Source organism: Trachurus japonicus, chromosome 1 (genome assembly GCF_045865225.1).
Source record: "Trachurus japonicus isolate A0001 chromosome 1, Traja_1.0".
NCBI lineage: Eukaryota > Metazoa > Chordata > Actinopteri > Carangiformes > Carangidae > Trachurus > Trachurus japonicus.
The window spans coordinates 15,979,837-16,006,289 of NC_140907.1; the positions used below are offsets into that span (position 1 = coordinate 15,979,837).

At 41.8% G+C, this 26,453-nt stretch overlaps 1 protein-coding gene across 4 annotated transcripts in view; it reads right to left on the reverse strand.

Moving 5' to 3' along the window:
* The window catches only part of mast1a (microtubule associated serine/threonine kinase 1a), a 64,450-nt gene that overhangs the window by 28,284 nt on the left and 9,713 nt on the right, over positions 1-26,453 (reverse strand). For 2 of the 4 annotated variants that reach the window (XM_085775607.1, XM_085775616.1), the window contains exons 3-6: positions 7,379-7,467; positions 6,109-6,184; positions 5,491-5,563; positions 1,716-1,876 (exon numbers count right to left, since the gene is read on the reverse strand). In XM_085775607.1, the coding sequence (XP_085631733.1) occupies positions 1,716-1,876; positions 5,491-5,563; positions 6,109-6,184; positions 7,379-7,467 (399 nt within the window). Of the gene's footprint in view, positions 1-1,715; positions 1,877-5,490; positions 5,564-5,853; positions 5,960-6,108; positions 6,185-7,378; positions 7,468-21,415; positions 21,964-26,453 lie in introns of those variants that run through there. The other 2 variants (XM_085775626.1, XM_085775638.1) reach the window with 2 other exon arrangements.

Here is a 26,453-nt window from a genome sequence, read left to right on the forward strand (position 1 = left end):
TGCTTCCCATCATGTCCATCCTGTCTGTACATTATGCTAATCGACCGATCAGATATTCAGCACTCGGTTTCTCTAATGGATCTGGCGTCTTCCTGCATGTCATGCCACACTCCTCCGTCACAAGCAAGACACAGATGTCAGAATCACGCATAAATACATGAAGAATCACATGTATGCTCTCCTACACACACATGCACAGACATGAGGCAAAGTAAAACAGATATGAGGCTAAGACAAAAAAAAGCACAAAAAGCAGCATCATTACTATTATTATTATTATTATTATTATTATTATTATTATTATTATTATTATTATAAATATAGTTATTTCACAGCAACACAGAAGAAAATCTCGTGTCTCGCATCACAGTTTAGCATCACAACACAATGATGCGATACGGGCAGCGATAATGAGGAATTTCAGGTGAACAATAAAGGCATTCAGCATATTGAAGCCACAAGATAGGATTTTATCTAGGCCACCGACCACGGAGGAGCCCAAGACAGAAACTGAATACTGATAAGTAGTGACGTGTCGTATGTAGTTAGGGCATGTTGCATCCAGAGGGGCGGCTATAATAATAGTAGGTGTGGTTGGAGGGAGTGTACACCAGAGACTCCTGCTAATAGAGAAACTGCTGCACTCTAGAGATGAAAGCACTGGAGGGTGGACTGATACTGATATAATAACAGTGTAAAACACCCTCACCCTGCATGTGTGTCCTTTTATTTTTCAACTCTACTCATGTCATCTCAACTCATGTTTTGTGTGTGAATAGATTTCACACACAAAACGTGATTATCTCAACAGTTTTAAAATAATGATGCTGTGGCCTGGACTTATTCAGTAGTATATAGTCTAAGGAGAACAACACTGATGTTATTCTTTAAGTTTCCTAAATCAATGTCATTTGGAGATTGATGGTAATGTACTTACAAATGAATACTTTATAACACCGTATTTGAACCGCCAGTTACATACGGTAAGTACACTACTGCTAATAACATACAGTAAGAGTGAGAGAACGATATAATGGTATCAAATCCAGACACAAAGGAAACACATTTTCACATCTGGTTGAAGAAAAATCTTTAGTAAATGTTATGCACTATGTATCGATCTACATGAATAAGAAATATTGTGTTAATCAATCTTTCCTGGAAATGTTTAGAAATCCTAGAAAAATAAATTGTCTGTAACAACGGCTGAAACACCCAGTCTATATCATCACTGAACAGCGGCAGCAGAGAATGAACTGTTCAACAGTGCTGACACACACACACACACACATACACACAGGTGAATTATACAAGATAAGCAACAAAAAGGCTTCTGCTGGAAATAAATGACAGAGGGGCCTCTACGTCTACCTCTTCAATCTGCTTTACTATCAGCTGCACACGCTGAACTGTAGTCACCTTTGTGTATTTTTCTTCAGCAGTAAATCCTCACAAATCAACTACTAATAACGGGGCTTTGGGAAAAGTTGGAATATTTTGAAATGATCTTAATTTCCTCTGCGACACTGAAACAATCACAGTCATTTTGTACTTTTATCACAGATGCTCCAGTCACAACAGAAAACAATAGCAGAGTCCTTACATGAGACAGTCAGGGAGCAAATTGCATGAATCAAAGTGGGCTAGATGCCTGGTGTAAAGGGGGTCCTCATTTGCTAAAACTGTCTTTTGCCCATGACCTGCAGCGCCCTCACCTGAGACTCCGAGAGCGAGGGCGGACATGTGGCGAACGTCGGCCCCCGTCATCATCTGTGATGCTCTCCGTGCTGCCAAAGTGCTTGGACAGGAAATGCAGCTCGTCCATGGTCGGCTGGAAGGGCAGCTGGTGCAGACGCTCCTGGGACGAGCTGGATGACTGGAGAGAGACGTGAAAAACAGACAAGGTTAAAAAGTGAACTGCTCTTTGTTAGGTTTTTTTTTAAGCCTTGGTCGCAGCTGCAGCCTCACTAGGTATAAAAATAGGTACCCAGTGATGGAGAAAAGGACATCAGAAACGAGAAGAGAAGAGAAGAGAAGAGAAGAGAAGAGAAGAGAAGAGAAGAGAAGAGAAGAGAAGAGAAGAGAAGAGAAGAGAAGAGAAGAGAAGAGAAGAGAAGAGAAGAGAAGAGAAGAGAAGAGAAGAAGACTGGACAAGGTGTACGATGAGGTGAGTGGGTGGAAACAACTGAAGCAAAGAAGCGACTAAGTTAGAAGAACAAGGAAGGAAAAGAGAGAGGTGGAGAAACAAGGAAAATATCCAGAAGGAGTTGGTGTAGGAGGGTGAAAACGGAATAATCTGGACTGAAAAACAGAGGAAAAAGACTGCAGGGAATGAAAGAGTCACTGCAAGTAAAAGTTGACTGCTGCCTTAAGTGTCTGGCGCCTCGGGGGGTTAACGGCAGTGCTATTCGGTCTTAAACAAAAGACTTTTCTTCAGCACAGGAGGGAAAAAACCAGCCTGGATCAATGGGAAGCTTAATGAACACATCTCCCAATGGGACATCATGGTTGGCTTTGGCCACACAACGATTTCTGCTATAAAAATCCATTAGAAACTCCATTCAGGCCTCAGCCACTTGCAAGCTGCAGAAAGGCGCTGAAGTGATGATGTTGTGAATGCAGCAGGTCCCGTCTACAGAATCAATTAAGAAATTCCCTGGAGATGAAGAACGCTCATAGATGGAGGAAAATGCCATTGGATAAGATGGCTGTCACAGATGAAAAATGATGAAAATGTTTCATATCAGTCTTGCTCCTTTCATGCCGTCACAGTGAGCGTCTCAATTCACTTAATTGCATGCAGATTATCTTCACTTGGATCTTAGTCCTGCCCACTGAAGAGGCAAGGAGACAGGAACCGAGGAAAGACATCGTTTAAGACACAGAAAATGGAACGCATGCTTTCTCTTAATATAACACCATCCACATCAACACTTGTCTGTTATTGTAGTGTGCAGATACAATCTGATTAAAGAAATTAAAGATTGTGAAAATCAACGCCTTTCTCACTAACAATTACAGTTGCCAAACTGATTATTAATAGATGGTTAATCAAATACATTAAAAAAATGTCATTGCAGGTGTTTACACAACCACGTGTCTCAGGTGCAGGTGTGTTGGACAGTGTCAAATGAGTCTGGCAAAGAAAAATATCCCCACACTCCGACACAGGTCGGGCAAAAGCAGAGTGCAGGGTATTCTTCTGTGCAAGACTGGGTCATAAATAAAATCTGAAATTGTGAATAAAGGGAATAAATTTAGGAAATAAAGGGGAATTAGAAATGCAATCTGCAATGCGATTTCACCCTTCAAACTAGTTCCCTCTTTAACTCTGCCTTAACTCCTGTTTATAGCTTTGATTATCCCTGCAGCTTTTTTTGCTCAGTTCATACACAAAACTCCTCCGCACACACACACACGCACACACCTCTTCCATTCATCTGCTCTGTTCAGTATGCAAGGGTCCTGCTGTAACTAATCAAGCGATTAATGGCCCATGTAAGAACCAGCAGAGCACTGAAACCTGACAGGACGGGGGTAAGGAAGAGGGCGGAGACTGGGGAAACTGAGAAAACCATTTTCGACCTCATCCACCGGTAAAAAGAGATCAATCAGTTGCCTACAGTGTGTGTCTCTACTATATGTACTGCCGAGAGACAGGCAATGAAAGAAATGGTGTGTGAAATGCAGCAAAGATGCAGAGGAAGTGATAGTGTTCAGGATAGCACAGCAGTGTACAGGGAGTGGATTATTAGTCAACACCTTGCCCCTGACTGAGAGTCATACTTATTAAGGTCCATTTCTCATGTGGACTATTTACCTAATGGACCTCAGCAGTGTTCATTCCCCTCTGAGTATTCTGCTCTCAAACATCTTTCACTCAGGCAAAAGTGGACATTGTTGTTGTCTCTCTGCTTCAAAACATGTTTCATTTCCATCTATACCTGTGTTTTTATTTGCTCTTCATCATCCCTCTCTCCTTCTCTGGATAGAGAAACACTGGTTTGTAACTATGGCAGTAGGACCACTTGGTTACTTTTCATTTCAATTACCCCAGCTCCACTTTTTTTTCAGAAAGGCCAAGTCATCATTAGCGGATAAATCAGGTCGATCATATCTTAGCAACTGATTAGTTATTTTTAGGTCTGGTTTATATGCGATGCATGTTCTCCTGCACTATAATGCTATTAAATAATCGGCAAAGAACACAGGAGCATGTGCTCGTCTCTCTGTACTCGTGGCATTTAGCTGCCACTGTGGCGTGTCATCTTTTCAAAGCGGAGCAAAACCAAAGTAGAGGATGCAACTTCAGAACAGGAATTTACATGCGGCATAGCACACGCCGATTTTATGCATGAAAATGTATGCAAATAAATTCTTTGAGTGAAATACATATTCATGCATTCAGGATACAAAACCCACCTCATCAATTTAGGAAGAAAAAGAAAAATCTTGATTTCATAATTCATGCAGCTAAATTAGCAAAAGAAGAAAAAGCAGATCCCACACTTTAGTGTCTTTTATTGTCTCCTGTTTTTCTGGTAAACTACAGAAGGTATGAGTTTTCACTTGTCATTGCAGTGGAGAGGAGGAGGATGAAGGAATCTCTCTTTGAAAGCAGCATGAGAAGCCTCTCATTGAAACTCAGGGGACTCCTCAGGAGACTGCTGCTGAACAGAGGTGTGTAGTTTGATAGCCACAAGTTTTGTGTTACAAGGGCAAACTCAGTCAGCTTTATCCTTCATTCGAGAGAGGATCCAGTACAGAGGGTGCTGCAGTAATAACGCCTGACAGATGCAGGAAAGTTGCAGCCATTGTTGCAGTTACACTTGTGGTACAGACAAAGGTGAACGCACACTTCCTCTCAGATGTAGGCTTTGAACGTGTGACGTCACATTGATTTATAAAACGGGTTTTTGTCTTGAAGCGTAGGACCATAGGAACATTATAGAGTTCATTGTCTCACTGAATCGAATCACTGACCTTGCAGTTAATGGCCATCCAACTCCATTGCCTCAGCTGAAGTCTATCAGGTGGATATTAGAGGCTTTTCTTGCCTATGAATGGTGGATGACTTACACAGCGCTATATAACCATAAAGTGCTTTACATTTACGGTATGTACTTCTCATTCACACAGTATCACACACAAACCAAACAATGGACATAGATGTACCAGCCAGTGCAAGATACGAGCCTGGAAGCCATTTCTGTAAAATCTCATTCGATGACACATAATGATACAGTTTCCTGCCAATAGTTTCACATAAAAAACTCCATAAGGCACTTTAATTAAATGAACTGGATTTTAGACATGACTGATCCACACTGACTTAAGTCAAACTCAGTATTTCATCAGTCTCATTAATTTAGTAATAGTGGGATGCTAATTACCTTGGGTTAATTAGCATAAAAAGGACCACAGACTGTGGTTCAGAATTTTTTAATGATGAAATCATGGGAGGAGCTTTCCTCTCCCTTTTAAACTTACCGTTGAACTGGGTGTATTGGTGCCATATCCTGAGGAGGGCAGAGAAGCCAAGGACCATCTACGACCATCAGCCCTGAGGAAACATATGTAACATATGTTAGATCCCAAAAAAATGAAAACTGTTTTTCTCTGTCTTTCCATAGGCAGCGCTCCAATAGTTTCTATTTTAGCCACTTCATAACACAAAGGACAGTTACGCTACAGCCATGCCATCAACTTCCCCTGCTTCCAATTCATCCAATTATACTTTTGTTCCTTTTATTCCTCTCTTCCCTCAGGCCTTCTGCAGCTGTCCACCAGTCTGACACTTCCTCTCAGAGAGTGATGAAGGACACACATTTGGGCAAAATCCTGACACCTCACCTCATTCATCTCAGCCTGATGTCATGCCTCTTCCCCCCACACACACACACACACAAACACTCAGCCTAGGACAAGGCTAGGGCAACGGCGTGCAGTTTGATTTAGCATGCGTCTGTGTTCACTGAAGAGCTCTCAGTGTGACAGGGTGTGTGTGTGTGTGTATGTGTGTGTAAAAATAATCCAATAATCTACTTAGCGCTGTTCTTGTAACGTCACTCGTGTGACTTATTGTGTACATAATAGAGGGATGCCAACCTTCGAGAGGAGGCAAAGGAAAAGTGGGCAGGTCCGCTTGGTGAGAAGTTGCGCGGGCTGTCCAATGGGCTGCTTCCTGTACAAACACATACAGACAGGAGATAGCAGAAAACACACACTGTGAGTTTTTTTTTTTATTCAATGGTTTACTTGGCCATCACTTAAAGAGAAAAAGCAGTTATGGTTAGAATAAAAACTCACTACACTCACTGTGCCTCCTACTTCCAAATCTTACCCTTGATCCTGATTTGATTTTATACTGCAGCAGAAACCCTTGACAGAGAGTTGTTTTTTTTATAGCAGCCCAGGTTCGGTTGTCTCAGACAGTGCTTTGGCCTCAGATGATTCAGCATTTGTCAGAGCTCGCTGCACAGTATGAAATCTTCTTATTGTCTGCTGTGATGGTCAGTATATCTGACTGCTGTGCACCTTAAAAACGAGTGTAGGCAACTGACAACTTGTGTGGTTAACTGGAGTATGACTACATAAGTGTTGTTAATACAATAACTGTGTTAACAAGCACACTAATTGTGTTCTGGCAAATGTTAACATCATATCCTGGTTTCAGAGACCTAGTTTTGAGAAACCTGAATATGCTCTGTGGTTGACAGAGTGTAGTGAAAAGGAAAGTGTCTCAAACACATTTCTTCTCATAGTCCCATGCACAGATACAAATAACTCGACCGCTCCAAGTCTGCTTTCCTTACTGGGAGTGTGTCGAATAGAATACTGCAGGTCATTTAACATTTATGCATGTTTACCTCACACAACCTCTAGTAAAAAAAAATAAAAATAAAAAAAACAGATGTATACCTTTAATCATTGATGGTTTGTTGCATGGTTTGTCTGTTGTGATGGGTTAGTTTACAGACTCACTCTAGAGTAGACCTCTATGTCACTGCAGCATTGTTTAAGCATTTATGTCACTGGAAGAGATCTTCAACTTTGATGCTCAGTTGTCTTCTTGAGGGAGTATTTTAAGGTGTATATACAATAAAAAAAAAAAAGATTTCATACAGAAAACACAGAGTCACTTGACCTGGATTTCATGTTCTAAAAACTGTTTTCAGCTGCTATACTCAACCGTGTCCTCTTGAGAGAAGTAAAACTCAGGAAAACCTGCAGCAGAAAGTGCACTACTCTGCTACTGTCTGAGTATGGTTTCTGTATAATTCATTCTTTTAATCACCTTAATCACATTTTTACTCATTTTATAGTATATCAATTTATCAATTCTTCAATCTACTGTGCGGTGTCTGTATATACTGACCTATGTGTCCAGGTAGTGGAGAATGTGGCCGTGGCAGGGTGGGGGACGTACTGGTCAGGATGAGGCTTTTCCGGTTGCTGGTTCTGCAACTAGAACACACGTGAGAACAAAGAGCACGTCAATATTTGTCTTTATCATATCTCCAGTAAAGACTCCATCGATACCAGACAGATGATAGCTGGTACACACACACACGCAAACGAACACAATGACCCCCAGGTTAATAAATATACTCTGTCTGTGTTTGGCTTTGTGCTTACTTGTCACCCTGGGTAAATGTATAGCCTGTAATACAGTAATGTATGTGTGGCTGTAAGTGTGTATGGTTTTTATGTTGAGTACAGTCTGTGTTCATGTGTCAAGCCATAATGCAACGGTTTTATTGATGTCCACCCACACACATAGGAGCAACGAATCAACAAAGATTTTTAATTTCCTCCATGTCCAGCCTGCAGCCATGAAACACAACAGCAGGAGTGATGAGGTGATGGAGGGATGGAGAGGGAGGACCGGCAGGTATAGACAAATAGATAAAGATATAGATAAAGATCTGGCATTACTAAACCATAAACGCTTCACTCACTGCTTCTGCTCCACTGTTGGACGTGTCTTTGAACAGTTCGACAAAGGAACACACACACACTTGCACAAGGTCTGTTGTCTTACATAACAGCTTGTAAAGTGGGAAGTGGATTTTTCAGGTGTTATATTCATGTGTGGATTGGGTTTGCTCACAGGCCTTTCGTGTTTGTACGCGTTTGCTTCGCCGGAGAGAGCCTGTCGGAGCAGATTTTGCAGAGCAGAACCACAACCTGACAAACAATACAAGTTTCCTCAATGTTGCATCAGCCAGACCACTGCTCTACATCTGTGCAGGAAACACGGAAAAATCAGAACACACACACGATGCACAGATGCACAAACACGCAACATGCAGTGGTGATTTGATGCATCTCGACTAACACCTCGATCTATAATCTATATCCCCATCTTGCAGTCCTCCCTTATACTCTCGCTTCTGGCAATCTCGTTCTCGATACGAGTCTTCAGCAGTTGTTTCAAACACACAGAGACATCAAACCCCTGGCAAGATTTTTATCGGTGGCAGTGTGCCTCTGTGGGCGCCAGCTGAGGGAGAGCTTGTGCTCAACCTTGCAGAACAGAGGAGGAGCGTATTGAAATATTTAAGGGAAATGCATTAGCTTTGGACGGAGGGCTGGAAGTGGCTTAACACCACCCTCCGCTGCAGCTCTCAGAAGATGAAGAACAGAGGAGACGGGGGAAGGGGGAGGGGGGAGGGGGAGGAAAAGAACAAGACAAAAAAAGTAATGCGACTGGGAGTGAATACTGTATATTGCCCTGATATCCTTTCTGTATCATACTCTTACCCGTCTTTTATTGGAGCCTTGCTTGCAATCGTCTTCCATTTCACCCCGTCCTTAACCTGTGCTCTCACAAATCCACATTTTCATTGCGGCTGTTTGTCAATCAAAAGCTGAATCACCTGAGCGCACGCTAGTCAAGTATCTCTCCACAACATATTCTTAGTTTTTGATTTATGATTCACCACATCTACAGCAGTGCCTGCTCTAGCAGCAAATCATCAAATGGCTGTGACTCACTCTTAGATGGAGTGTCTAATGTTGCAAACCACATATTACAGGAAAAGAGATTTAATCTCACCTGTCTGCATTCTGTGAATTTCCCCCTATGCTTATTATTCTCAGTCTCAATAAAACCCCTCTCCATCTTTTGATATCTTCTAAATCGCTCATCTGTTTCTCTTTCATTTCTTCTATCTCTCCTCATATCCTGACTCACTTTCAACCTGCTTCTTCTACCAAATTAACTCTCTGAATGAAGAATAATTGGAGTGTGTGAAGTCAAGAAACTAATTCTTCCCCTCTAACTCCAGATTTAAGGGTTATAGAGTCAACTTAACTATTAAAAGACTGCAACAGAATGAAAACCCACAAGGCTAAAGCAATCTAACCTTCACATGGAGCCAGAAATCTCTCGCAGCCACTATGCTTTATAACATTCATTGTTATCTTAAATGAATGATTCAAAAGAGCATCTTGCCCAAAGCATTTGTTCTGCAAAGAAAAAAAAAGGTTAAATAGGAGTGCTGCACTTTATGTTAGACTGCAGCCATATTATTTCTCACCAGTAAAGGTCATACACAGACTTTGGGCAAACCCCCAAAAACCAGGCAGGAGCCCACGTTTTAGACAAAATATTTAGAAGAAAAAGAAAAGACAGACACAAAAGAGTGAGTATTATTCCATCAGTTCAACAGTTCAACAGTGCTAGATAGTTGTGGACTGGATACAGGCAGAATCAGAAATATTGTCATTACAGTAAAATGCCAGACATTGTTCTTCCTTATGACCTTTTTTATATTCCTATCTATTATGTAATAATCTTTAATGAAAAAACTGCAAAACAGAAAACTGTATTTATGATAACAACAGTATATGAATATCAGACATCACTTAAGGTGACCTTTCTTTATTTTCTCAGTTATCGCTTGAGAGCAAACTGCTAAGTTTTAGTTTTAGTTTTAGTTTTTCTACCTCACTTCTCTCTTTAACCAAGTAAGGTAAGGTACGGTGGCATATTCAAGGAGTTCATGTTCACACGTCTAGTCCAGTCATGTTCCTTGTCGAGCCCAGAAACCCCGGCTACATAATGAGCACTAACAGCGGTGGCAGTCAGTGAAGGTTACAGGACAGGAGCTATAGGTGCCTGTAAGGGCTTAAGGCTAACACCCTGTAGATTCGCTAGAGTGGGAAAGCAAAGGAGATAAGAGGTGGGAATGTGCTGCTGGCGGAGGGAAGATTGTGTGTGTGTGTGTGTGTGTGTGTGAGAGAGAGAGAGACTTTAAATCACTCTGTCACGGTTATGGCCATGCAGCTTGAACTCATCCTGCCTCAATCTGGTTAACAAGGTGTGTGTATGTAGCCTATGTGTGTGTACTATAAGAGAGGGGGAGAGAAGAAGTTAGTATGCTATATGTTGCCATGTTTGCATCATAAATCTGCAACTGTCTCCAGTTTTGTGGTCAAATACACAATCCATCTCGTCACCCACCACTTCCCCTGTTTTCGGCCAGATGGTGATATCTGGATTCATTCAGTCATACTTGCACATAAATGAATTTTGAATAGAAAGTTGAAGCTTTACTGGTGATGAGACACTTTCCTTTAAAATATTCAGACCCTTTCAGATCCAATTAGGTTCATCAAGAACAAATTCTCCATATCCGTAATGAACTGACCAAGAAGAAGGGAGATGAAGAGCCGTGGGAGAGGGAAGAAGACGTGGCGGGGAATGTAGAAAGTTTCCATAGCAACGCATTTGGAGTCACAGTCAAAGGAAGCAAACTGTGACATCTCCAACTGTTTTCTTTTTCCAGTTTCCACCAGAGCGCACAATGAGAAACACGCAGCTTGTGTTAAACAAATAAAATAATGAAGGTGAGCGTCAGATTGAATCAGCTCTGATCGCAGGCCAGTAAAAAAGAAACAAACATGATCTGCGCCTGCAGTGAACCACAATGCTGTGAGTCAGAGTCTGTTGATACGGCTGAGCCAAAGACTGTTTGTGTGGTTTACGTGTGAATGCCAGATTTAATAATCCATCATAATCCATTGTGTAATCCATCATGCAGGCTCAATCTGTGTGCGACAGAGGGGTAACTCTCAGACGCGTGGTGATGTCAGTCAGACCGAGTATGATGCATTGAGTTTAATGGTGCATGCTGCGATTGTGTGGGCCTTTGCTGATGGACACCAGAGCTGAGGAGAAAGCTGCCAGTGAGAAACAACTTTTAACATGCGGCCGAATCAATGTCTTTCTGATAGTCTGCCAAAGGGTGCAAGGCAATTCAATGTTTTTCTGTTTGTTATGTGGGATGAAGATGGTGACCATCCAGGTGGTCACAAGAAATACCTCCAGACTGGCAAGCAAGGAAGATGTACAGTATAAGGGAGGAGGGACTATTGAAAAAGTTGCTATGCTAAACAATGTTGGTACAAATAATTTAACATAACCTGAAAGGTGTCGCTTGCAGAGATGAAGCCACAGATAATCAGATTATAACCAACTCTATAGTTTCACTGAGCACTGGACAACTTTGAGCTCATTGTTTTGGTTTTTCCGGCCGATAACTTCCTCTCACAGTCCTCAGGAGGCAGCTGTTATCCAGTAAGAAGCTGACGATAAACCCACTGCACACAAGCTGCTCAGCACCCAACTGCAGACTGACAAAGTTAGCGACTAGCTGGTGAACACACTGGAGCATTTAGCGACCTTTGTTTCTCATCAGTGGAGTGTGGAGACCAAACACAGAGCTAAAAGAGAATTAATATTTGAACTTACACCCTCTTTGTGACCAGGAACGCATGCTAATGTTACTCTGTCTGTTGGATATGCAAATAGACAACACTCTGACATTTACAGCAAATGTGTTGCCATAGTATGGAATTTCAAGCCAAACTTTAACAACAGAGAGGATGTAGCATGTTCACCCAACATGTCAGAGTCAAAGGCCGTGTCCGAAATCAGCTCCCTACTCACTATAGTATATTCTATATACTGTAGTGATTATGCCATTTTTTAGTGGTGTCCGAATGTTGAGTGATTATTAATGTTCACTATATACAGTAGTGTACTCAATGTATCCCACAATTCACCACGAAGTGTAGGCTAGTAGTGAACATCCGATGATCACTAACCAAAGTAAGATATGCCATCATTGCTTTCGTGGATCGTTGTTACGATCGCGGTCTGAACATTTTAATTACACAATGTAATACGTAATTAACTGTGCGGCAGAGTAGTGTCCAAAAGTGTTTTTCATTTGACCAGTGAGTTCACTACAGTATATAGTCTTTATACTGTAGTGAGTAGGGAGTAGGGAATGAGTGAGTGAACCGCTCCAACCCAGTTTCTCAACATCACTTCTGTGCAGGAAGTGGCCACCACTTTCTTGAACAGAAAACTAATTGCCAGTAAACATAGTTTCTATTAATTTGCTGAGGCACATTAGAAGTACATCAACGTACGTTTTGACCTGGCCGCATGTTGACAGAGCAATGTTAAGAGGATATTATAAACACAATGTCAAAGGTGACCAACTGGGAAACAAAAAGACCAAAAACCACAAATACACACACAAACAGATGTGACAGACGACGACAACCCCTGCTTGTGTCTCGATGCTCCCAATAATGGAACCCAGGGCTGTCATTGGCTGGGAGGGTCAGAGGTTAAATCTGTGGTAATGACTCGTGCAGAAGCTTTGACGAGCAATTATCCCCCTGCACGCTCACGGCTGACACTGGGCCATTACACTCTCTCACACACACACACACACACACACACACGAACCCCTGAATGTGTCCACACTCGTGGAAAAACACATTCGCACTGTGCTGGTCCCCTAACACCGCCCCAGAACTGTCACAAAGTGTCTACATTCATTACAGCAATAAAAGTAATACAAACAACAACACTTGGATACAGGTCATTAAAACTACACGTTTGGTGCTTCCTTGGCACTGATAGTTGTAAGTTAGGATGAAACAAATGCACACAGGACCTGCTCAATAATAAAAATGGGCATTTGTCCCCTCAGTATAATTGTGTTTAATTACAAATCAGGTCTTTGGTTATGATAGCATTGTACTCATCAAGGTAATTGCTGCAAAGTGGGAACATAACAACATTACTACAGCAAAGCAGTGGGACAATAAGACAGATTGTAAACAAGGCAACACTGCACTAAACCACATTTGTAGATAAAATGAGAAATATGCACATTGCACAGGTATACCGTTCACAACTACAGCTAGTACAAAGTTGAATGCTGATGTCACATTTTAAATATTGCTGGATGTTTGCAGAGTAATAATTCTCATATTGTTTGTCGCCTCTGTTGTCTCCTCTGAATTACTTTGTATAACCTGGAGATTTGTTTAAAACTATCATTTGTGTTTATTGCCCGGTTGGACAACAACAAAAAAACATGTTCCTAGATCCCAGCAATTAAATGTGCTCTGTTGTTGTTTTTTCTGTTAATGAAAATATTTTCATTGACATTTAATTTACAGAAACCTACACTATTCAGATTATTTTTGATTCCTGGTGGTTAACCTACAGTATGTAGTGCCTTGCCATAAGTGGTTTCAAAAGAGGTTTACTGGAGGCCAGGAAAAGTTATTCATGGTCAGGAAGTGATCTAAATGTGAAAAATGCATAATAGCCTTCTAAAAACATGATTCAGTAGCCTACTTCTTCTAATTTCCTATAATTGTTCATACACTGGCACTTTGAGTCATGGGGCATGAATGTGACAGAAACAACTACAGACGGACAGGACAGGAAAGTGACCCAAAGCAGGAACTGCAGCTGAGATGATTCAAGACTGTGCAAAAGGTTAAGGTACTTTGTCCACAGTGCAGCAGTGCCACCAGGGAGGGAGGCATCTAATCAGTCAGAAATTCATTAAGCAGCAATGGCACCTTCTTCACACAGCCAGAGATATGAAGAGCTACGTTCAGTGACAAGAAGAGCCAGGAGTCTGGTCTGACCCCCACCTACAGAGCTTTGAGCTCAACATCATGGACTCAGTGTGGAGAATGAATCCACAGAAGGGCTGTGGAAACGCCTCAAGACATTTGAAAAAACCCACCTCCCTGTTTCCTTGTTAACTTTGTCTGAAGTGCATAAAAACTATTCATGGCTTGTATTTCAAAAGCACTGGTTTCAAAGACTAAGTCTATACTGAAAACAGGACAGCACTGTTATACACATGTAATCAGGTTCAGATGACACAACAATTATTTTGCAAATCACTTCTATCATCAACTACTGTTCAACTGTCTTTTCTCTCTTCTAGAAACACATTCACAAGTGGAGGTCAGACCACCCACTGTTCACTGCTTAAACTGCAGTTAACTTTATTACGTCTCTTTGGCACTTTGTAATTATTCTATTAATGAGTTCTTATGGAGGGAGGTGTCCTCTCTCTGTCCACAACCACAAAGACTTCTGACTGGTCGACATTACAGCCAGACAGAGTAGCTCACTCACAGCTGGTCAATGATGAAACCAACACAGAGCAGTGCCGACAATGAGCCATTTAACAGACCAGCTCTATATTACACAAAATCAAATTAAAGGAATGAGGCCGTTCATAAGGACGAGCCGACACTGGCGGCTTGATAGCGCACCATGAGATGTGTGGAGACAACATGTGTGTGTACACCCTCCCTCACCCTATGTGTGTGTGTGTGTGTGTGTTTCTGGAGTGTAACTAATTATACATTTGCATGCACATGTGAGCCTGTGACAGGTGTGAGTGAGTGCCTGTGCATGCTTAATGTGTTTTACCTAGTAGATGATTAACTCTGTGTGAGTGTGTGTGTTGTCTGTCTGTCGGTGGTGTCGTCTTCTGCTCTCCGTGCTGACTCATAGGACACCAGACCTTCCTGATGGTTACACCATCGATCTGTCCAGACTCACTTCCTGTCAGGTGACCCCACTCTCTCTGTCTGTCTCTGTGTGGTAAGTGCGTGTTTACAACTTTGAGGAATGGGAGGGAATGGGAAATGGAGGGACTAAAACGCTTCCCCCTTAAAAAGCTCTCTGCTCCAACAGGCTGGTTCCTCTTAGTGCATCCTATTACGCAAGATCCTCTGTTCTTACTGCCAGCATCCAAAACATCCACTGGGACCTATGTGGATCCCAAACCCTGTACGGTGTCCAAATCAAGCCATGTGGGCAGATTTATGGAGCATGATGCAGTTAGACTGAGATTGATTGAGTGATGCTGACAAGTAGCAGATATGAGTAAACAAAAAAAAGAGGATGGGAGAAAAGATATATGATATGGAACAAGGGGGAGAACATATATTTGAGTCTTGGTGTTAATGGTTAGTCACATGGCTTTCTTGTTGCTATGACATGCATGCAGTACAGAGACATAAATAGGGACTTTTGCTGTTATCCCACATGAAAGAGAGGCTAAGCAAGGCAAAGAAATATGACAAAGCCTACTGAAAAAGGTAACCATAGCTTTACTGTTGTACAAGAGGGAAAACATGCCATATAAAGAAAGAAGATGAAAAGATGAAGACAGAGAAAGGAGGCCACAGAAGAAAAGATGAGTCACCCAGGCTTTGTAACATGTTAGAAAAATAGCAGTGATTTTGGCAATGAATGCGACAAAGGGCAATTCTCAGTTTACAATATGTGTTAGTTCAATATATGGAGTAAAGTCATATGTTTTGTTGGGACTCCTATAATAGTAATTGAATGAAAAAAAGCAGGTAGAAGGTAAGTTTGTCTGACTGAATAAAGAGTTGGCGCGAAAATAAGGCAGCCAACTGTCTTAATTACTGACCAACAGCTGGATGATTGACATGCTGGCTGACGGTCAGGCTGCTTTTCTGGTTGAACTTTTGCCCTACTAGCTCACCTGGGTGGCAGATTTTATAGCAGGCCAACTAAGTGGCTGACAAATAACAAAGTCATAACACAAAAGCCTGTCAGGGCCTGGATCTGTTTTCTAAATCTACTCACAGAGGAAGAAACGTCAACTGAGTTCAGCTCAGCGGCTTATCATCTTCTCTAGTTTCATACTTACTGGGCGGTCATGAGAGCCCTATACTGTATCAATCTTCTCATCTAACGCTCAGGGAGAATGTGAATAAGCTTAATGTGGAGCTATTTCTCTCAGACCTATCATACTTACTTGAAAACTGTAGAAGTTCATTCTTCACTTTGAGGCCATTATGTGAGAAAAGAAAGATCTCACAAGCTTAATAGCTCTGAGCTTTTTGAACCACAACTCACAGACCTCATTAGTTAGTGGTACTGGCCCCGATGTCATCACACGGCCAAAGACTTCATGTTCTACATCACGGTCATGAGAGGTCACCCCAGCCTTTTCTATTCACACATAAAGACTCTGAGAACAGGTCGAAAACTTGGAAATCCTCAAAAATGCACCTAGAGGGGAGACTGCTTTGTCATACAGTGAAGCCTGGCAGATGACCTGGTATTGAAATTATTATGAGGATTTTCATAGAACAAAATGAATTACATTGAATAACATGCCATCTAACGATTCAAAGGTCTGACCCACTCCAATGTCTGTGGCACAACAGCACATAAATAGATCATAAATAGAGACGGGACACAATAAACGCTCAGACATCTATTTTAGTCAGTCTCCAGTCGAAGGTGTTGTCAGGCGTCCTCTAAAGGTGTGAAAGTGTATCCTCAGGCACAGTGATGTAGCAGGAAGTTGTGGCAGTGCAAAGACCCATCTGGATCTTTCTGCATGTTTCACTATCAGTCTCTTTTCTGCTGGTTTCCTGTTTGTCTGCATTAGTCTCTCCACCTTGCGTTTCACTTGTCAGTGGCTGCTGCTGTCTCAGCTCTTTCCACTTACTGTCTGTGGAGACCTGAGAAGAGCTCTGAATCACCAAGAGCGTGATATTTCACTGTGCTTCCACCGTGACCTCATCCTCAGCAAATGATCCGTAGCCGTCCCCTCATAAAGGATAAAACACTTACTCCAATAAGCAGCACTCATTTGCATGAGCAGAGAGTCTCGCAGCATGTCTAATAGACATTGAAAATGATTTAATCTGATTATGGATAATGCATATAGATTCACAAGAAAGTAAGGCCACAGCATCCATCTCTTAGAAGAGTATTAGAAAAGAGATGGCATTAAGAAGCTTAACTTAATATAACATCTGGTGCAGCACAACTAGACTTCAATTTATAACAGTAATGGTTTTAAAGAAGCTTCAAAGAACAGCAGAGCAGTCCGATTGTGAATGAAACAACTTTGACAATTAGTGAGCAGATGATTGGTCACTGTCTTGTTCACATGTAGCAAATACTTTGATTGATTTTAAGCTCTGTGTACTTAGTACAATGGAAACACCCTGGACAAAGGGTTAGAGTTTGTGTGCTGCACTTTTTAAGACCGTGGGACAACTCATCAGTGTCCGACCACACAGATTCATCTTATTATCACAGAAGACTACCAGAACCAGCAACAAGCATTATCATTAGCATGGTTGCTTAAAAAATAATAAATTGCTGAAATTGCGGCAGATTAATTTTCTTTCGAGTAGCGTTTTAGCTCTGCTATCCAATAATATGATGCATGTTAGGTCAAGCTAAGAGCTTTCTTACAGTATATCCTAACTGCAATATTGGTAGTAGCCTAATTCAAAATAGAAAATATGAAAGGAATCCATGAAAATTAATTGTATGCCAGGATAAGACTTGCTTGGCTGTAAAATTACACACCCCAGAAAGAATAAGAGTGATAGCAGTGTGCAAAAATGTAATCAATCTGAATTGACAAAAAAATTAACTCCACTTTTTGGTCATACTATTGTTTCCAAAGTCAAATATTTGAACTTGTACAGGGTCAGAATGAGCCCAGCGCTCTTCTTCAGCTCTAATTGCACTTTTCAATTGTGCTACATGTTAGGAATTAATATTCCAACAGGCAATTACCGCATACATTTTTTATGGTTACATTAGTTATATAGAACAACACTGTGTGGCGGCGTTGTCTGTAAATAAAGAACAAAATTCCTATGCTTGGCTTAATAATAGGTATATAAATCTAAATGCACAGTCTAAATAAATTTCCTCCATAAACAGATTTATATTCATCTGGAAAAAAGAAATCTTCTTTTAGGAGAATCCCATTGTTATGCGACTCATGTGTCATCCAGCTCACAGCTGTGTAAAGGAAGTTGTGGTATCATGTCATCGTTATATCAAAGACATACCAGGCTCATTGTGTGTGTTGGTTAAGGGCAGCCTGAACACCAGCCAGGAACAGATGGTGCTGTCATGCTACAAACAGTAGAACATGGTGAGGTGTTTTTGTTTTCTATACTGTACCATCCTTCACTCTGCAGCTCCATTAAAGCTGCAAGGTTCAATACTGCTGCTCAGTCACACTGTGCGTGAATGAGTCTGTATCCTCCATGCTTTGCACACATTTTTGTTTCTGACCTCATGCATGAACAATATTCAGACTAAAATATATGAAAAAGCCCCTTCATTGGGAAACCTCTAAAAGCCATAACACCAATGAGTATGCACTTCATTGTAACTATGGGTCATCTGTTGATGCCAGAGTAGATAATTGCAGTACCTACTCCTGAGCCATCAGGTCCATCATCATAATGTATGCTGCCCTGAAGCTTAAAATACTCTGCCTATCGCACAGATCAAAGTAACTCAACAGATGTGTGTAAAATTTAACCACTGTCACAAGTGTAACTATAATATATATTTTTATTTATATATATATATATATATATATATATATATATATATATACACACACCGACCATTCAGCGTGGTAATAAAAACATCTGTATTCTGCCCAATCAGTCATGGGAAGGCAGTGAAGAGGCTGAATTATTTTAAATAGCAAACTGTGCTTCACATGGGAAAAATGAACATTAACGCTGTGCACTGCATGAGAGTGGCACCATTTGTTCTGTGCAACATGTATGTGAGTAATTATGTGTATGAGTGGGATAATACTGCATGTACTAGGTGAAGGAGATAAACATGCACGCTCATGTTATTGGCAAGAAAACCATTAAGACCTCCTTCAGTTGCTTTTCAGCTTCAGTCCCTTAATGCTCCTCCAGTTTCTCTGTCTACCTTCCTCAATCTCAGAAGCCAAAACAACAAACCGAGGAGAGAACAAGCAAAAGGAAGGAGGAAGACGAATAGACTGAGAGTGTATTGTCATGGGCTCAGTTAACCCCGGTGGGCTACTCTTAAATGTAGGCTGAGACACTTCCTCAGGCTCTGCCTTTCATCCTACCCAGCTCTCCTCATCCTGTAGTGCTGCTGCTCTCTCTCTCTCTCTCTCTCTCTCTCTCTCTCTCTCTCTCTCTCACTCACTTTTCCTGTCTTCCCTCAGCTCAATCTGTTTGGGAGTGGGCACAAAGCTTTATCTCTCTTTAATTGCCACAGCCAGCCAAGGAGACACACATGTACAAATCCAAAATGCAGGCAAACACAAACACACAATAGAGGACAACAAAGAGAGGGAGAAAAGCAGAAAGCAAGGGAAATCAAGTGTAAATGATCGGATGATATTTATAACTCTGAATCAGGGCTAGGTATGCTCAGTTTTTTTTTTCCTATGCCAGTGCTGATATAAATGGTAATACGCAAAAAATAACAGTTCCTTAATCTTTAGCCATACTAGCAGCCTTAGCAGCATGCTAACACACTAGATAAAGATGTAAAGGGAATGAATTAAATACTATCTAATCTCACATTAACATCAGCATGTTAGCACTGTCACTGTAAGCATGTTTGCATGCTAATATTAGTTTTTAGCTCAATGCAAAGCCTCACAGAGCTGCAAGCACATGCAGACTCTTATTGTTCAATACCTACAAACAGATTTCTCCACAATCACATTTTGAAATGATCTACCCTCTGCTTGAAAAAGATGCAGGGTAAAAAAAGAAAACATATAATTTTTAGTTTGAGTTAACACAGCGATTGAAGCTCTAAATCAGCTTTTCTACGAGTAATGTAACTGTGCATGTAATACATTTGGGTTTTGAATCAAAGATGTCACCTTGCGATGTGTATTTTTTACTAGGTCTACATGAGCGTCACACAAACAAACATACAGGTTGTAAACATGCTGAGCTCTTACAGGGAACCGGCAAACACACGTGTACAGCATCATAGGCAAACACAAGCTTAAACAAATAACACATAGCACACACACACATGTTCCTCTCATAAACACATACAGTACACTCTGCATGGTGGCCCACAGAGTGAGGGAGGCTCTATTCATGTTCATATACAGAATATCCTGCTGTTCATTCCCTGCACAGTGGGAGCAACGGTGAAGACTCAACTAATCCCCCTGAAATCAGATGATGAAGACGGCTAAAATGAAGCACCCCAGGAGGGGACTAAAGGGTCTGCACATTAGGGAGAGGAGAGGAGAGGAGAGGAGAGGAGAGGAGAGGAGAGGAGAGGAGAGGAGAGGAGAGGAGAGGAGAGGAGAGGAGAGGAGAGGAGAGGAGAGGAGATTCATAGAGCAGACCTGAGAGAAATATGAGCGAGCCGAAGAAAGATGGAGGACAGACGGGTGACATTAGAGACAGAAAGTGAAGGCAAGAGAGAGAGGGTAGGATAGAGGAAATGGGGTGAGGAGGAGGAGGAAGAGAGAAAACGAGCGAGGACTTGTGCCAAGCAGACAGCACTTCAGCACTGCCCACTGTTGGCTCGCCGCTACACAAGCACTCCCTGGACACTCACAATAATGCTATCATTATGCTACCTCCAACACACAGGCTACTGGCTGAGCACACACGCACCTTCTAATTGGTGTGTGTGTGTGTGTGTGTGTGTGTGTGTGTGTGTGTGTGTGTGTGTGTGTGTGTACATATTGAGACATCACAAGCTCAAAAGCCATAATCTACAGCAGCAGACTAAATCCTTGTGCACATGTGCATCACTACAATATAAAGCCCAACATGGGTATAAATACATCCACATCTAACCAGTTGTAGCTTCAGTATGGTTTGGAGTACACACACACACACACACACACACACACACACACACACACACACACACACACATAGCAAACAAATGATTATTAAACCTATGCAGTTGCATGTTCATCAAATGTAAAAAAAAAAAAAAAAAAGAACACACAATATACACACAGAAACATGTTAGGGATACACATATGCAGGACCAGGTAAAGACATCACATAGCCTACACATAAACATACACAAGCACACACACCATATTGTTGGAGCTAAATGGAGACAGGGAGACAACTGTGAGACAGCATGGAAGCTGGCAGGGGCAAGAGAAACATCATGGAAAAACACAACAACCTCCTCTGATGAATCAACACACACTAACAACAGCAGGGCAGCACACCGGTCACAAAGACTCCACGGAGACAGATTGTTGCAGTTTACCTTTTTGTGCGTCGAAACATGTTGCTAGCAGCAAAGGCTGTGCTGGCAAGTGAACATGAGAGCAGCTGAGTCTTCCCACAAACACACACACCGAAATAAACACACACACATAGAGAGAGAGAGAGAGGCAGTCAAGAGGCAGCGATTACGCTCCACGCCGGCATGTCAGCCTCCTCTGGCCAAACACATGCATACACAGACACACACACACACGCACACTTCCTCTCTGTCTCCGATGTCTTGCCGTGACTGTACACGTGAGTGTGCGTGCAGGAGTGTGTGCAAGAGAGAGGAGGAAGATTTGAAAAATGTCAGCTGTGTCACAGACTGGAGAAAATGGGAGAATTAGAGAGAGAGAGAGAGGGGGAGAGGAGGAAGGAAGAGGAGACAGAGAGAGGGAACAGGCTGCCGAGCATCCCTCTCAGAAGGAGAGAGGATTGTGGGGCTGCTCTCAAGGGTATCGTGCCAAGCCAGGAAGTGCAGAGCGACAGAGCGAGAGGGGAGGGGGCACAGAGGTAGAGAGAGAGAGAGAGAGAGAGAGAGAAAGAAAAGGGGAGAAGGGGAAGGGGTAATGTAAATATGTACAGCATGAATGGGAGAGAGAGAAACAGCAAATACAGTCAGAGGTGGAGAGATGACAGAGTGGATGACATGAATTAAAGACTAATGTGAATGATAAGACTAGACAGAGAGAGAGAGAGAGGGAAGCACTGCAAGCTGCCTTTCACACATGACTGTGTGTTATCTTGTGTGTGTGTGTGTGTGTGTGTGTGTGCATATTTTGTGTGGATTTGTGTTACACATGATGAGTGTGATTATACTGGTGTGCTGACATTATTAAACAAAAAAACTGGTTGTTGAAGGCAGCATAGAACTGGTTAAACTTTGTGTTTTTCTGACAGTAAACATGTGTTGTGTGTGTGTTTCCAAAAACAAACATTATTACTAAATTTTGTAAACCCTAAATAAATAGGAATAAAGCATATGTTTGGGGGGGGAGGGGTGGGATATTCAGCTCTGGATTAATACACATTTGTTGCACTGTTATTTCAGCAGTAGGACATTTGAGATCACCAAGCTCATGTTCATAGTAATGAGGGAACATGTAATCCAGTGCAACAGTCAGCCTCACTGATCTGTTTTTGACATAGTTAGAGACACACAGGCAGTTAAATGGCTTTGACTTGTGAAAATGATCAATAATTTGTTTGTTTTCATGTTTTCAGGGGATTTATTATTCAAAAACCATGAGTGAGACACACCTACAATTGTAGGCTCATTACTATGAACATGGCCCACATGTAGTGTTGTGATGCCATATACTGTATATAATGTTATATATTAAATTTATATAAGTTATAATGTTGTGAAGCTGTTAAAGGAAAGGAGTGAATATTTTTTTTTAAATACATCCTTGTGTCCTGGTTTTAAAGATTTAAGACAATCTGCAGTAGGAGCTGGGTGACACAGTCTGGGTCACGAGGAGGAAAAGTCCTCAGAGACTGACTAACATTGTTGCTTTTGTAGCTTTTGTGGAATTTATTTACAGTCAGAAAGTGTAGAATTACTTCAGGCTTATCTTATTAAAGGCATGGACAGAGACACAATTATTTTTCTGTGTATGTGAAATGCCTTATTGGATGAACTCTGGCATCATCTACTTGTCCTAGATATCACAAGAGCTGCTCTGCACTGCCCAGCCAAGAGAGATGTCATTTCTCTGTGTGTGTATGTGCGTGCGTGCGAATGTGTGTACACCCTTCTAACAAATTCACCAAATGTTAAACCTGACGTGGGGTGACAGTTGCACAGTAGTGCTGAGGGGAGTAATTCAATAATGGATGCTGTCTCTAATGTGGGAGTCTGGATGGATAAAATATACATGGGAGAGAAGAGACAGTGGGAGGAGGGGAGGGGAGGGGAGGGCAGAGGGGGGAGCAGCAGCAGCAGGAGGAGGGTGGTGATATCACTGAAACACAGTGGGGGGTCACAGACAGGGACGGGTATTATGATATCATATAGAAGGCGTGGTGTGTACCTTTGTTGGTAATGTAGGATTTACTGTTTTTTTCTCTTTGTTTTATAGAAAAACATTTTGCCTCTGAGCGTTTCAGCGTTTGATAACCTGATGGTTGTCACTATGTTTTTATTCTGTTATAAAAAAAAAAGCGCTGGGTCCTCACAGCAGCAGTACAAGACTCCAGCTCCACCCACAGGAGGATGAGAGTAGAAAACATCCAACAGCATGCACCAGGGGAAAAGGGGGGTGGGAGGTGGTTGCAGAGAGAGTTAGCCATGGGCCTTTAGCTCCAGTGTCTCCTTCATGTCATGCTGTGACATCTGCCACCCCGCCACATGGGTCAGGGGTCACGGGCAAAACACACCCGATGACAGCAATCAGGGACACACACACACACAAGAGCACACACACACACACACACATAGACAAGGGCAAGTAGCCAGACCGAGTAAGGGAGTAAATTATAATTACATATGGATATAGACACACATGACCCCTGGCATGTATAAGCCGGCACCATCAGGCTACTGTTGCCAGATAGTACCCCTGCGCAGAGTGTGACGCATGCAGAATACTGAGTAAGCAGCTACACACACGGGTAAAGAAAGGAAGTTAAATAAAAAATTCAGCTACACACAGGGAATTAAAGCCACGCATCATATTTTCAACACCATCATCTGCCAACATGCCCAGTGCAGCAACAGTAGTTTACATGATAACAGGACATGTGATTCATATTCTGCTCACACATAACAAAAGTGGGCCGGCCAAAGTGAAATAAGAAAAAGTACATCTGGACTATACAGCAACTTCAGAGAAATGTCAAAGATTTCAACGTTGAAAATGGACTGATGATGGCATTTTGTGGAAAATTACACACACACACACACACACACACACCCCGCCTGGGTTCAAAGAAATTCAGACAGCATTTTGAGCAGGCATAAGACATTTTTCCAAATTCTGCCTGATTCGTGAAGTGCTCTCAGCAGCAGGAGCGGCCAGTTACAGCTTTCCAAATCCAACTTTGAGGGCGGATGAGAAAATACCCAATTCATTTCAGTAAAGAGTCACAAATAAAATGCTCCCAGAGACAATTATTTCAAAGTTAAGTCACTTATTTGTTTTTCTCAACTCAACTCAAAATGTAGCTATTTATATAGAACCTTTAAAAACAACCTTAGTTGCCCAAAGTTCTGCACAACAGTCAAGTGCTAGCAATATAGATAAAAACAGCATAAATCATCAACATCGAGTAACAACAAGATAGGGCAATAAGAGCAATTAGTAAGATAAGGTAAAACAAATAAAAAATCATTCTTTATCACCAGCCACATGTTCATGGGGCATGCAGAAAGGAAGAAAGGAAAGGAACTGACTTGAGCAAAGACTGACATTGAAACACTGGGTGCAGGAAAAGAAAGTGTATTTCAGCACCATGGACAGAGACTCATACGCTCAGTTGCATTTAAATATAACAGCCGTTTTTACCCATATTTCACATTTTGCCCGCTAAGTGTGAGTGCGTTCACGTGCATGTACCACAAATTAAGATTTTTACATCAGTTTCATCAAATCTCTCAGGATCATTCAACCCCACTCTGTTCTAAATGGCACAGAAAACGACCCCAGAGGCCTCTAATTCAGTCACTAAATGTGATCCATCTCTGTGGAGAAGCCAACTGTATCACTCACTTTGTCTCTGAGAAGCCAATCATGTTTTGTGAAGCTGTGTCTGAATGTTAATGTCTGGCTTTAATGTTGACATTTGGAAGGATTTTCCATTAATCATTTCATTCACCAGTGCCATGAGATGCTGAGATGAGGCATTAGAGGATGTCTTCCTTACACTTACTGCTTCATGATTTCTATGATTTTCTTTACAAAATAGCATTTTTGAACAGTAGGTTGTAATTAGATAATGTCAGGTTTATGTTAACTGCGCTGCTGGTTTTACATCTTTCTCTCCTTTAGCAGTTAATGCGCTGCATGCAGCAACTGGAGCCCTGTTTTTATTTCAGGCTGCTATATTTGTTTACAGTTTGCCTAATTTGCTTTTAGCAGCCTCTGCTTCCAGTGGATGTAGAGACAGGTATCACTGGATTACTTTGATATTATATAGAAAAACATAATGATTCTCAGGCAAGTTGTGGACTCACAAGGAGCATCTTTTTCTATCATTTCTAAGCTGGTTTGTAGATATTTTGACATATTCTCCAAAAGTGTAATTCACACAATATCTGTATCATGTTTGTGCATGAGTTCTTCTTCTTAATCCTTCTGCAGTCTGTATTCAGTCTAGTCAAAAGGCAAACTAAAAGCAAAACCAACCTTTTGTCTTTAAACTTGCACATCTCCAGTTGGAATAAATGCTCACATTAAGTCAAGGTTTGTAGGTCCACATTTAAAGTACGAAGTTTATGCATCCTGACATTGAGTGAGGGCAGTATAACCCCTGGATAGGTCACCAGTCCATCATTGGGCTGACATATGGACACAAACAACTACATTTACATCTATGGGTAATTGGTCACCAATTAACCCTAATGTGTATGTCTTTGTACTGTGCGAGGAAGCTGGAGAGGACCCACACAAGCAAAGGGAGAAGATGTAAGCTCCAGAAAGGCACAAGGCCCGAGGTTCAAACCCAGAACCCCCGAAAGTCTTGTTTCTAAATATTCAAGGAGATTCATTAACTTCATGTTGTTATGGCCCTGTAGCTCAGTGTCCTTGTTGTTCTGTGCCGTCTGGTGCCTTAAGGAAGTATAAACGCCATAAAACAACACGTAACACTGCAGTCGCTTGCTACCTACACTGAACATTTGACGGATTAACTTGTGTGTCACACATCATGTACTGCTCTATTCACCTTCCTCAACCTCCCCGCCCTCCCCGCCCTCCCAGAACCACGCAGGGCATTGAGGTCACAGCACAGCTCTCCTGCTGCGAAAGTTTCATTGCACGGCCGACTGGTCGAACCAGTGTGGAACAGATTGGACTGACTGAGAAGCTCTGAGA